General features: G+C 46.3%; 1 protein-coding gene across 1 annotated transcript in view; it reads left to right on the top strand.

The window, feature by feature from the left end:
- Window positions 1–14,347, top strand: part of GALNT8 (polypeptide N-acetylgalactosaminyltransferase 8) — a 36,463-nt gene that overhangs the window by 18,928 nt on the left and 3,188 nt on the right. The window contains exons 4-10 of the mRNA XM_005680979.3: window positions 3,007–3,190; window positions 4,539–4,736; window positions 5,427–5,541; window positions 8,560–8,745; window positions 10,188–10,325; window positions 11,634–11,729; window positions 12,689–12,856. Coding sequence (XP_005681036.2) covers window positions 3,007–3,190; window positions 4,539–4,736; window positions 5,427–5,541; window positions 8,560–8,745; window positions 10,188–10,325; window positions 11,634–11,729; window positions 12,689–12,856 — 1,085 coding nt within the window. The remainder of the gene's footprint in view (window positions 1–3,006; window positions 3,191–4,538; window positions 4,737–5,426; window positions 5,542–8,559; window positions 8,746–10,187; window positions 10,326–11,633; window positions 11,730–12,688; window positions 12,857–14,347) is intronic.

Here is a 14,347-nt window from a genome sequence, read left to right as displayed (position 1 = left end):
TCTGGGTGCTGAGACTCTCCACAGTGGCTGGGTCTCTTGCTCAGGCCCTGCCCTCTCCCCCAACCCGGTCCAGTCCCCGCTGAGATGACGCAGGGAGAAGTGGAAGGCAGTGCACTTGAGTCTTCACTTTACGGAATCTCAGTTCCTCCCTTACAAGCTCTATCCCTTGAGTGACTTACTTCTCCACTAGTTTCCTTATCTGCAAAGCACAGATGTTGAGAATAATCATGATCTCATGGACTAGAGTGAGAATTAAAGAGGTAGTAATAGTAGTTAACATCATTTATTCTAAATACCTATGTTCGGTAACTATTTGAAGCCAAAGAAAGTTCTAGGCTGTTCCAGACCCTATGTATAACCCATCCTGCTCACTTGGGTCAGGAACCCATTTGTGTCTTCCAAGGGGATAATTTGTTTGGGAGGGCATGGCAGAGGGAACCGTTGGTCATTCTTTGACTGGTGTCATTGGGGCAGCAGTCACCTTCTCTCTCAGTAACCATGGAAACAGCAGCCAGTTTGAGCCTGCACTGAATTATGTATTGTGTTAAAATCTTGTTTGTGTGTGTTAAATTGAGGAAAATGATCGGAAGTCTCTACCACATCAGCCACAGGATAAGCTTACTACTCATGTGACTTTAGGTGGTGGTGAGTGTCTCAGTTACTTCATGTCTCCTGTGTCACCATCTGTAAAATAATAGTGCTTCCTCACAAGGCTGTTGGCAATTAACACATGTAGAGTCCTCAGCCCAGGGCTTGTCCCTAGTAAATGTTAGCTAGCGTAATTCTCCTTGTCCTCACCATCAATAATAGTAAGATTGAAATGCTACACATTGACATGAGAGGTGTACCCACTTCCTTTGTCCCCCCTCGATATGAAGCTTAATTTGCATCAAGTCAAATATCCCAAAGGTCAATGGATTTAAATCAAGTTTTTAAAAAGTGATAGGAATGCATAGACATATTTTTTAAAACAGAGGAGAGAAGAAGAAACTGTGAACAGTGTGGAATAGCGAATCTTGTCTGTATATTTTGGAGATTGTTGTTCAGTCATTCAGCTGTGTTTGACTCTTTGCGACCCCATGGACTGCAGCACACCAGTCTTCCCTGTCCATCACCATCTCCTGGAGCTTGCTCAAACTTTTGTCCATCGAGTCGGTGATGCCATCCAACCATCTCATCCTCTGTCATCCCCTTCTCTTCCTGTGTTCAATCTTTCCTAGCATCAGAGTCTTTTCCAGTGAGTCGGATTTTCACATCAGGTGGCCAAAATACTGTAGCTTCAGCCTCAGCATCAGTCCTTCCAGTGAATATTCAGGACTGATTTCCTTTAGGGTTGACTGGTTTGATCTCCTTGCAGTCCAAGGGACTCTCAAGAGTTCTCCAGCACCACAGTTCAAAAGCATCAGTTCTTTGGTACTCAGCCTTCTTTATTTTGGGGATAAACTTGTTAGATAGAAGCTGAAAAGCAGATTCATCTGGGCATTCCATCCCAGTTGAGCCTCAGCAGGTCCAGTAGGAATATCTAAAAGAAGATGAAACAATTCCAGTTGTTTATGTGCTCTCCATAAAGTCCTGAGGGTTTAGCTGTGAAGACGACGTTCCAGGCTGTATCTGCAATGTCTGTCCATCAGCAACCCTATGTTAGTTAGGTCAGGTGTGTCCCATTCATTAAAAAAAAAAACTTTTATTGGAGTATAAGTGCTCTACAATGTTGTGTTGGTTTCTACTGTACAGCAAAGTAAATCATCTATATCCCCTCTCTTCTGAATTTCATTCCCACGTAGGTCACTGCAGAGCACTGAGTTCCCTGACCCAGGGATCAAACTCATGTCTCCTGCATTGCAGGCAGATTCTTTACTGTCTGAGCCACCAGGGAAACCCCAGGTTCTCATTACTTACCTATTTTATACATAGGGTCATAGTGCATATATGTCAAGTCCAATCTCCCAGTTCATCTCACCCACGCTTTCTCTCCTTGGTGTCCATGTTTGTTCTCTATCTGTGTCTCTATTTCTATTTTGCAAATAAAATCATCTGTATCATTTTTCTAGATTCCACATTATGTGTTAATATGATATTTATTTTTCTATTTCTGACTTACTTCATTCTGTGTAACAGTCTCTAGATCCATCCATGTCTCTGCAAATGACACAACTTCATTCTTTTTTATGACTGAGTAATAATTGATGCTTTTGAACTGTGGTGTTGGAGAAGACTCTTGAGAGTCCCTTGGACTGCAAGGAGATCCAACCAGTCCATTTTGAAGGAGATCAGTCCTGGGATTTCTTTGGAAGGAATGGTGCTAAAGCTGAAGCTCCAGTACTTTAGCCATGTCATGCGAAGAGTTGACTCATTGGAAAAGACTGTGATGCTGGGAGGGATTGGGGGCGGGAGGAGAAAGGGACGACCGAGGATGAGATGGCTGGATGGCATCACAGACTCGATGGACGTGAGTCTGAGTGAACTCTGGGAGTTGGTGATGGACAGGGAGGCCTGGCGTGCTGCGATCCATGGGGTTGCAGAGTCGGACACGACTGAGCGACTGAGCTGAACTGAACTGAAGATTCCACGGTATATGTGTACCACATCTTCTTTATCCATTTCTGTTGATGGACGTTCAGGTCACTTCCAAGTTCTGGCTATTGTAAACAGTGCTTCAGTGAACATGGGACTGCATGTGTCTTTTCGAATTATGGTGTTCTCTGATCCTATTCATTCTCATAATGATTTCTCAACACACACTGGTAACAGTGGCTGACATAGCAGTTTTACTGTGCTAAGATAGTTTAACCTCAAGAGAAAGATTAGGAATGGGAACATTAATTCTGAGGATGGAAGGCAGAGGAGAAGCTGGTGTAGAGGAAGAACTATTTTCTCAGTCCAGGCTGTAGGATTGCCCACCCTATGCTGGAGGTAGTCCAACCATTACGGCATCCTAGTATAACATTTCTGCACCGTGTTGATTATTGCACTCAGAGTTTCCATAGCTGTGCTTTTGGTTGGCAGGAGAATTAAAGGCAGACTTGGATGAGAAGATTAAGCTTTACAACCAGAAGTCTCCAGGACTCCTGAAGATAATACGGCACACCGAGAGAAGAGGTCTGGCTGCAGCTCGCAACACCGGCAGGGAGATGGCCACGGCTGATGTAGTTGCCATCCTGGATGCTCACATTGAAGTGAATGTTGGGTGGTAAGGGCTCCAGGGGCTCCATGTGGGGAAGGGGAGAGAGGAGAGATTGTAAATACAATGAGTAGAGATGGGATATTGTGGAAGTAGGGAAAGTCAATACCAGAACTTAAGAAAAGGGAAGCTCCCCAAACAGGATGTTTTTATTTAAGGACTTTGGTTGCCTACAGGAAGTAGTCTAGAGAAAAAACAATAGGCTTGGAGTATTGACAACTGAATAGCAACCCTGACTATGCCAGATATTTTGTGACTTTGAATGAGTCAAAACTTAGGGCTTCCCTGGTGGCTCAGCAGTAAAGAATCTGCCTGCCAATGCGGGAGATGCAGGTTCCATCCCTGGCTTGGGAAGATATCCTGGAGTAGGAAATGGCAACACACTCCAGTATTCTTGCCTGAATCCCCAAGGACAGAGGAGCCTTGTAGGTTACAGTCCATGGGGTCGCAAAAGAGTCAGACACGACTTAGCAACTAAACAAACAAATTACTTAATCTGTAAAATGAAGAGACTCAGTTCAGTTCATTTGCTCAGTCGTGTCCAACTCTTTGTGACATGGACTGCAGCATGCCAGGCTTTCCTGTCCATCACCAACTTCCAGAGCTTGCTGAAACTCATGTCCCTTGAGTCAGTGATGTCATCCAACCATCTCATCCTCTGTTGTACCCTTCTTTTCTTGCCTTCAATCTTTCCCAGTATCAGGGTCGTTTCCAATGAGTCAGTTCTTCACATCAGGTGGCCAAAGTATTGGAGCTTTAGCTTCAGCATCAGTCCTTCCAATGAGTATTCAGAATTGATTTCCTTTAGGATTGGCTGGTTTGATCTCCTTGCAGTCCAAAGGACTCTCAAAAGTCTCCAGCATCGCAGTTCAAAAGCATCAATTCTTCAGCACTCAGCTTTCTTTATGGTCCAACTCTTACATCCATACATGAAGGGACTACCTTTCGGTAATTCTTAAGGTTTTCCCATGAAGTTACATGATACGAAGAGCTGTGTTATTCAAAGAATGTGGGGAATCAGATAGTAAAGAGATGTTATTTTGGAAGCAGGGAGACTCAAGAAGTAAAACAAATTCAGGCAGATACTGATAGCACTGCTCACAGTGGCTTGGGGTTGGTACTTGGGTACCCCAGTTTCAAATGTGCTCTTGACTGGGGTCAGCTGCCAGCATTCCCAGCTATTTCTCACACCTGCAGATTCTTGGGACTCTGGAGAGTTCTGCCCACTAGGCCGTGTGGCCTGAGTGAAGAAGTTGGTCAGGGTCAGGACAAGGGGATGGGATGGAGCAGCTTTGTCTGCTTGCTTTGGCTGTTATCCTCAAATCCCACCTGGGTCTGTTACACACCCTTCTTGCAGGGCTGAGCCCATCTTGGCTCGGATTCAGGAAGACCGCACTGTGATTGTGTCTCCTGTGTTTGACAACATTCTTTTTGACACCTTTGAACTGATTAAATATGCACTGGCGGTTGACGGGTTTGGTTGGGAACTCTGGTGCCGCTATGATGCACTGCCAAAAGCCTGGGTTGATCTCCACGATGTCACTGCTCCTGTGAGGTCAGTCTGCATGAGCTCGGTAAACTTGATTAGCCTGGGGGAAATCAGGGAATGACATTCTGGGCTTTGTTTGTCCTTGGTGGTAGTCTTAAGAGTGGGGTCAGAAGAGCAGATGAGTTGGGGTGAAGGACAAGGTATAGAGAAAAAAAGAAGCAGACCTCATAACCAACAAGGACCTACTGTAGAGCACATGGAACTCTGCTCAATGTTATGTGGCAGCCTGGATGGGAGCGGAGTTTAGGGGAGAATGGGTACATGTCAATGTATGGCTGAGTCCCGTCACTGTTCACGGGAAGCTATCACAATGTTGTTAATTGGCTATATCCCAATACAAAATGAAAGGTTAAAAAAAGAGCTGATCCCAGAAAAGAAATCACAGATACTTTGGCTATTTAAGGAATTTTAAACAAAATAAAGCAAAGTGTATAATGTTTTAGAAAACATTTCAGCGCCTTTAAGGATTTATCAGGCTATGAAGTAGGGATACCAAGATGGATTTCAATATAATCTGAGATGGAAGGCTCCATGCACTTAGTTCAGCCTGAAGGTTTGGGGAAAACCTTCAGGATAAGAAGAAGCTTTGATAGAGAGAGTTTCAAAGGCTACATCATCATTGAGGTTCCTACCCGTCACCTTCATCCTGACATTCCGCGTCCAGGGTTAGTGACTCTCTTGCCATGTGCTCCACAGAAGTCCTTCCATCATGGGCATCCTGGCTGCCAACAGGCTCTTCTTGGAAGAAATTGGCTCTCTGGATGGTGGGATGCTGACCTATGGAGGAGAGAACGTGGAACTTAGCCTGAGGGTAGGTACGTTCCCATTCTCATAATGGGACAAAGCAGAAGGGTAAGGTAGAGGATCTCTGGAACCTTGGAACAAGGATGGATGCCGTTGACTCAAGAGGTGAACAAATTCTCATGCTTGCAGGTCACTAAGGAGAGGTTGTAGCACTTCTAGAGCGGAGCTTCTTGGTATAGGTCTGTATAGTCTGGGAGATATTGCTGGGAAGATGGTGTCCCTACTTTCCTGAGGACTGCCGGCATTTTCCAAACGTCTCCTGAGATACATCAACTTTGGGGCAGGTGGTTCTCTGCAAGACCAGTCAGACAGAGACTGGAGAGGGCAGAGGGACCAGAGGATAAAGATGTGTGGGCAGCCAGTCTGTCCCCCTATGGACAGTCAAGCAGCTGACAGGATGACATGAGTTCATGTCCATCTTCTTTCGTGATCTGTTCCCCAGTGTTGTTGTAGGTAAGTCGGGTCCAACTCTCTGCATCTCCATGGACTGTAGCAACTGAACACTTGAGTGGACTGTAGCCCTTCTGGATCTTTCGTCCATGGAATTTTTTCCAGGCAAGAATCCTGGAATGTGTTGCCATTTTCTTCTTCAGGAGATCTTCCTGACCCAGGGATCGAACCCTGATGTCCTGCATTGCAGGCAATTCTTTTCCATGAGCCACCAGGGAAGCTCCAGTTTATTTTCCTCCTAAGGATGACAGTGCAGTTCAAATGTGATAAATAACTTGAAATGATTTATAAACGTTTGAGAATTAGAATCCTTGTTTGATTTCTGTGACAGAGGCCAAAATAACAGAGATTTAAATGAGATAGGAATGAATTCCTGTAACAATTTGGATATGAGCAGTTCAGGATTCAGAGGACAGTTCCAGTCTTCCCTAGCGGCTCAGCAGTAAAGAATCTACCTACAACCCAGGAGACTGCCTGCAACGCAGGAGACGTGGGTTTAATCCTTGGGTTGGAAAGAACCCCTGGAGTAGGAAGTGGCAACCCACTCCAGTATTCTTGCCTGGGAAATCCTATGGACAGAGGAGCCTGGCTGGCTACAGTCCATGGGGTCACATGAATTGGATATGACTTAGTGACTAAATTACCACCAGCAGGGTGTTGGGAACCAAGCCTCTTCCACCTCATTGTTCTGATACACTCAACACCACATCTGTATTCTCATCGGTACGAAGAGAACAGCTTCTCAGGTGGCTCAGTGATAAAGAACCCGCCTGCCAAAGCAGGACATGTAAGAGGTGTGGATTTGATGCCTGGGTCAGGAAGCTCCCCTGGAGGAGAGCATGGCAACCCACTCTGCTCATTCCAGGCTCCTTTGTCCATGGAATTCTCCAGGCAAGAATACTAGAGTGAGCTGCTGTACCCTCTGAAGAGTCATTCTTCCCTTTTCTTGATAAAACAGTTTATCTGTATTCAGCTTCCGTGGTTTGTGTGTGTGGCCATTTGTCCTTTCAAACCTCTAAGCATTTGCTAGGATGTACATTTCTCTAGGAACAGACCTTGGAGAACATCAGAGCTGCATTTGATGTTTTATTCTGACACCTAGAGGCCACGGCAGTGATGGTGCACCTGGATGTGTATAAACAGACGGAGTTTTGGTCTGATGGGAGAGAGAGTACACCCACCCTGGTTCAGCACCTTGTGTATGCCTGGCACTGTGCCAGAGCATCACAGAATCCTTCTAGCTTTGTCATTTCTTAGCTGGTAAGGGTGGACCCCTTACCTTAATGGGAATAATCATAAAACCTACGTGGTGAGGGCTAGCTTCCTGAAAAACGTCAGGATGGTTTGTGATGCAAAGTAAGCTACTATAATCAGAAACTTCCTGTTTCTTTTTGTGTGTTTCAGAGAAAGAGGGAAGGAGTGGAGGGTGGGTGGGTGGGGGGACATCTGGCAAGTGGGAATAAATTGAGACAGAAAAATCTGAAAGCTGTTGGTCTAGGATAACCCCTCCCAAGGTTTTTTAACTGAGCCACTGGACCTGAGATGTTCAGGGATTTGCAGACATGAGTGCAGTAGGCTGCTAACCGCTGCTGGAAGGGCTTCCCTGGAAGCTCAGATGGTAAAGAATCCTCCTGCAATGCTGGAGACCTCTGTACAATCCTTGGATCAGGAAGATCCCCTAGAGGAGGGCAAGGCAACCCACTCCAGTATTCTTGCCTGAATTCCCATGGACAGAGGTGCCTGGCGGTCTGCAGTCCATGGAGTTGCAAAGAGTTGGACACGACTGAGGGACTAAGCATAGTAACTGGACCGGCTAGTATTTCCCAGAAAATGCAGCTCACTTGGACATCCTTGAAGAGAACACACTCATCACTGGACGTATCTTCTACAGGGATGGATAGTGGGTCTACATCCACTAGTTCTATCATCTACCGGGACAAAGACAGTATTTTTAAATATTTTAAGCCACATATTGGAATGTATGGACTGACAAGTATGTGAGTATCCATCAGGATAAGAAGAAAGAATGTTTATGACTAGATCATAAGTCAGGGTATCTCTTGGTCAAGAATTACCTGTATTAGTTATCAATTTCAGTGTAACAAAATTATCACAAACTTAGTGGCACAAAGCAAGATCCATTGATTATCTAACAGTTCCTGTGGGCCAGAGCCCAGGCCTGGTGGGATTTCTGGAGCTTCTGAGCAACAGGAGAGAAGCAGTTTTATTTTGATGAATAGGTTGGGAGGCTCATAGAGACAGGAAGAAGGACTGAATTTACACTCCATTAAAAAAAATTTTTTTTTTAATGTGGACCATTTTTTAAGTCTTTATTGAACTTTTTACAATATTGCTTCTGGTGTATGTTCTGGATTTTTGGTTACCAGGCATGTGGGATCTTAGTTCGCCAACCAGGGATCAAACCCTCACCCCTGCAGTGGGAGCGTGGAGTCTTAACCACTGGACTGCTGGGGAAGTCGTGATTCCAAAGAGTGGTGTCCCCGTCAACAGGCTGTGCTCTTAACGTCTGTGTGTCCAGCTTGCCCGGGCAATTTTGTTTTTCCTTCCTTTGCAGGTGTGGCAATGTGGAGGTAGAATTGAGGTCTTGCCCTGCTCCCGAGTTGCCCACCTGGAGAGACACCACAAGCCCTACTCTTTAGACCTGAGAATTCCCTTGAAGCGGAACGCCCTGAGAGTGGCTGAAATCTGGATGGACGAGTATAAAGACATGGTCTACATGGCCTGGAACATACCTCTCCAGGTTCGTCCTGGATGGGACAGAGCTGAGAAGGATGGAGGAGGAGGAAGGGGTGGTGGTTCTGGTGGGAATGGGAAGGGACAAGAGCCCAAGCCTGGTCTGCTCACTGCACGATGAGCCAATGAATCCAAGAGAGGAGGTGTTGAGGCAAGGAGTATGACTTTATTCGCCAGAAGATGGCAAAGAAATGTCTCAAAATAGCCATCTTATGCCATCTGGATGTCCTGTTCTTTTATAGATCAGAGATGGAGGGGAGGAAGGTGAGGAAACAAAGTAAAAAGGCCATTAATCTTGCAAACATCTCCTAGGACGGCAAGCCTTAGGCAAGGGGGTGTGTTAATTTCTTCCTTCCTGCCATCCACAGGTGGACAGGGTTCTGAACAAAGGCACTTTAAGAGTGAGGCAGAGGGGGCAGGGTTCTCTGAGGCAGCCCATTAGGTATGATTATAACAAGAGCAAGGGAAAGCAAGTCAAAGCAGCAGTTTCAGCCTGGAGTCAGAATTGGCTTCTCTCTGCAACACACAGAGAATGGAAGGGGAAAAGCCGTTTAAGGTAATAAGGTCCTAAGAGCAGAGATAGGATTCAAACCAAGGAAACTTCTAGATTCTGTGCTCTTCATCCGTCATCTATACCAGGGAATTCCTTGTGGGGCAGGAGTGGACAAGGATTCACTGTCTTAAGAGGAAATGAACATGGCAGTGGGGTGAGGGATGGTGGTAGAAGGCAGCGTAATTCTATTGGACACGTATGAACAAGGAAAGCTTCCTTGGCTAAGGTCACATCGTTGGCCTTAGTCCCTGAGGCTGACATGACATGCTGTCTCTGTCCTTGAGCTGCCGCTCTGGGTTCAAGCATCCTTCCACTTTGAATCCCCACAGATACCACTTCTAGGACGTCTCCTTTAACCTCCCAGTCTTGCTGCCAGAACGCTCCTTTTGGAAGCTTTTCCTGGCCATCATGAGAACCATTTTGTGCATGATTGACGTGAATATCGTCTCAAATAGGAGCAGTCTGCATCAGCTTGCTACTGATGAGACATAAACCTGGATATGCAGGCCTTGAAAGTGCCTTAAGACCAGCAGAAATTCCTAGGGGTCAAGCTTTTTCCAATTTCCCTGGAAAACTGTATATGATAAAGGTTATCTTACAGGGAATCAGGAAAATACTTGCTTCCCTCCTGCACGCTCTGTTTCCCTGATGCCTCAGTGGTAAAGAACTTGCCGGCCAATGCAGGAGACACAGGTTCGATTCCCGGATCAGGAAGATTCCCTGGAGGAGGAAATGGCAACCCACTCCAGTATTCTTGCCTGAAGAATCCCATAGACAGAGGAGCCTGGTGGGCGATAGTCCATGGGGTGGCACAGAGTCAGACACATCTGAGCACACCCACATGGTGGAGTCCAGGGTGTTACAGGGTGCAGCCGTGTTTCATGTTTTCTTTGCAGAACTCCGGAATCGATTTTGGAGACATTTCTTCCAGAATGGCACTCCGGAAGAGACTGAAATGCAAAACCTTTGACTGGTATCTGAAAAATGTTTATCCTCTCCTGAAACCAGTCCGCAACGTGGTGGCCTATGGAAGAGTACGTTTTACGAAACTGCATTGCGGGTTTTAAACATTTGCCTGTAAAGGATGAAGAGATCTGAGCCTCATGACTTTCCAGAGAAGGGTTTTCAAAACCCATTCTCCCCATTCTCTTACCACCCCCAGCTCTCTCCTCCAACCCTTTTGGTTTTCTTTCCTCTCTCACTCCCCAGTCTCCATCTTTTCCTTCTCTCTGCCTCTGGTTCCTTCCTTTGTAAACATCAGCCCTTGCGCTGACCCTCACAGTTCCTCGGCCCACCAGGGTGTGTGGCCTCCCCCCCCCGAATGTGGGTGGAGGAGCCCTTCCTTACCTGCGCTATAACGGTCTGAGGAGCAGGTGTTCCTGTTGTAGCCACGCGTTCCGGGAAACAAACTCACTCAGAAGGACAGTTCAGATAGTGGAGTGCAGTTTATTACACCGGCAGGCCCAAAGCAGAGTCTCCTCTTAGCCAAGGACTCCGACCGATTTTTGTGAAAACCTTATATACCCTAGGGACTTCCCTGGTGGCTCAGATGGTAAAGCGTCTGTCTACAATGCAGGAGACCTGGGTTCAATCCCTGGGTTGGGAAGATTCCCTGGAGAAGGAAATGGCACCCCACTCCAGTACTCTTGCCTAGAAAATCCCATGGACAGAGGAGCCTTGTGCAGGCTACTGTCCGTGGGGTTGCAAAGAATCGGACACGACTGAGCGACTTCACTTCACTTATATACCCTAAGTGTATGTGCCTAAACCCACCTGCCCCAATTCCCTGAAACTAGTCTGAACAAAGGAAAAGAAAGATACAATCAAAGTTAACCCATGATTCGTATGCCTTAAGCCTAGGTAGTTAATAGTGGACAATTATCAATAGGCCTGTGGTCATACCCCAATAAGCAGAATAGAATTTATGATTCTATTCGGTTACACAGACAAGTAGGGTATTCTTTTAGGCCACGGGGAGTCTAGGTACAAGCCCTGGGGCTCTTCCTTCGGGGCTGAGGGGGTGGTCTGGTTTTCCAGTTGGTATGTCGTTTCCAGAGATACTGGAAATACTGGGCATATAGCTCAAAGTCCACAGTCCAGCCCAAGAAGGAGTCCTGCTTTCAAGATGGAGCCTGTTCTGTCTCTTTCCTCCTTCATTCCCAGGAAGCGCATCACAGCAGAGTTTCGCTTCTGCATTTGTCTAGTGCTTAGAAAGTGGCTGACAGGATCTCAAACCCTTGCCCCTTTTGGAGTACTGGCAAAGGTGCAGGGCCCTGGGAGGGTTGGGGAACCTCCTTCTCTGCCTCTTTCCAACCGTGTTGCTGTGTGTTTTGCTCCCTCAGATGAAAAACACGTTGGATGAACGCGTCTGCCTGGACCAGGGAGCTGTTCCAGGCAACACCCCCATTGTGCATCACTGCCATCAATACAGTTCCCAGGTATTGTCCTGCTCCAGCTCCTCGGTCAGTCTGTTGTGGCTGTCCCTGGTAGGTTTGGACTTGGTGTTAGGTGATGGGGAGACAAGAGCTGAGCGGCCAGGGTAACGGGTCAAGGAGAAGCCCAAATTTGTGCTTGTAACTCAGCCCTTCTGAGCTCACCTGAGAGGTCATTCCATCTTAGGTACAAGAAGGGTGTGCAGAAAGACTGCACTGTCTATGGTAATACCTTCATTGAAAACAACCTCCAATCCCTCCCTTTCCTCCTCCTTCCCTGCCCCTCCATCCTCCCGCTGCCCCCTTGTATGCCTTGGAAGACGGACAGGTGATGCTCCCTGTGGCTTCTTCCATAGAGAAGGAAACAGAGGGTTAGGGAAGAGAGAAGCCGAATGGAAGGCCCTCCACGGGGTAGGAGAGGTCAGGAGCCACGTGGAGGGTGCACCCAGGGGACTTTTTCCAGCTGTCACGTTACTTTGCATGTTGCCCTCATGGGAACCTTTTGAGGTCTGCAGGGTAGACAGCATTGAAAAAAAAAAACCAAAAGAGAGACACGAAAACAACCAACTTGTCCAAGTTCACAGAGCAAGGCAGGGAGTGACTGAGCATTTGAAAGGTTTTCTGACAACAAGTCCTTAGCTGGGGTTTATAATGACAGCTTCTGAAGTTGAATTGTGTTGTTTCTGTTTTCCAAGATAAGCTCCCTCGTCCAGTAGGAAATGATTCTATTGGAGCCCTCGTGTGGAAGGAAGCAGGCTAGTGTCTTTTTGTCATGCCTGGTCTTCTTTTTCGAATCAGCTGGGGATGGGGAAGAGAACAGAGGAGAGTCACTGTTACCCAGGAATGCTCAAGGCTTCCTCCATAGTGACGGTGTCTAAGGGACCCAAGGCAGTCTTTATGTCCTCGGTGAGGTCAAGGGCATCCTTGACTGAGGGTCCGAGGCAGATCCCTTTGTTCTCTTGCAGAATACCTACTATCACCTAACTGGGGAATTCTATGTGGGACCACTGATTGCACAGAGAGATGCTGACGATCGCTGCCTGACAGACCCCGGCAAAGGGGAGAAGCCCACTTTAGAGCCATGTTCCAAGGCAGTCAAAAATAGACTGAACGTACGTTGGGATTTTAAACCGGTGAGTCACATGTTTTTGTTTCCTTCCAAGATAAATATATTAACATATAGTCTGAGAGTTGGACCATAAAGAAGGCGGAGCACTGAAGAATAGATACTTTTGAATTGTGATGCTGGAGAAGACTCCTGAGAGTCTCTTGGACTGTAAGGAGATCAAACCAGTCAACCCTAAAGGAAATCAACCTTGAATATTCATTGGAAAGACTGATGTTGAAGCTGGAGCTTTAATCCTTTGGCCACCTGATGTAAACAAAGAGCTAACTCATCGGGAAAGACCCTGATGCTAAGAAAGATTGAGGTTAAGAGAGGAGGGCAGCAAAGGATGAGATGGTTAGATAGCATCACTGACTCAGTGAACATGAATTTGAGCTAACTCTGGGAGATAGCGGAGGATAGAGGAGCCTGATGCATTTCATTCTGTAGTCGCAACAACAACAACAAGGACGAACAACAATATAGTCTGGGAAGTTCAGATTTGATCTGGTAGTGTTTTTGAGAGATTAATTTTGTGGCACTCTGAAGGGAAAAGCCTAGACATTTTTCTAGTCTGAGCATGAAGCACTCGGCATAAAATACTGAGTGTGTTGACCCAAGGTGAAAAATATTGGAATCTGTTGTAACTTAATTCAGAGTTTGCCTTCTAATCCTAATTCGGTCTTCTTTAGCTATTCTCCTATCCTTTTTTTGAGACTCAGTTTCTTCATCTTGATGACAAATTTCTACTTTACGAACCTGTGGAGATGACTTAATGAGATAATGTGTGTAAAGCAATTATCGTGGTGCATGGCTCAGATAAAGGGTTCAACAATATTAGCTTTTGTGATCATCAGAGAGTCTGGAGCATTGGGTTGAAAACCAACAGGAACTGATGTAAAAGCTCTGATTTAACATCATCGTCAGTTGACTAAGAACAGGGTAGAGGGAGTCCGGCAGAAGTCGCCCGGCAGCGGCATGAGGGATGTGGCTGACCGCAGTCTACATGGGAATCTACTGTGTGATGAGGCTGTGTTGTTAAGCCAAATTGGCAGGAATGGGATGGCCTGAGCGAGAAGGGTAGGTCATGTTTTGTCTGTGAGAGTATCTTTGAGCATCTTGGTGCTGGGTCAGGTTCACATTTTAAGGGACATGGACTTATCTAACAATGAGTCTTAAAGCTAATAACCCCTTGAGGAATGCTATGGACTGTCTCCAGGAAAACATACAAATGTACCTAAAGCAGAGACATTACTCTGCCAACAAAGGTCCATGTAGTCAAAGCTACAGTTTTTCCAGTGGTCATGTATGGATGTGAGAGTTGGACCATAAAGAAAGCTGAGCACCAAAGAATTGATTCTTTTGAACTGTGGTGTTAGAGAGGACTCTTGAGAGTCCCTTGGACTGCGAGGGGATCCACCCAGTCCATCCCAAAGGAAATCAATTCTGAATGATGCTGAAGCTGAAGCTCCAATACTTTGGCCACCTGATGTGAACAGCTGACTCATTGGAAAAGACC

Source organism: Capra hircus, chromosome 5 (assembly GCF_001704415.2).
Source record: "Capra hircus breed San Clemente chromosome 5, ASM170441v1, whole genome shotgun sequence".
NCBI classification, from domain to species: domain Eukaryota; kingdom Metazoa; phylum Chordata; class Mammalia; order Artiodactyla; family Bovidae; genus Capra; species Capra hircus.
This window is presented reverse-complemented; position numbering and strand designations above follow the sequence as displayed.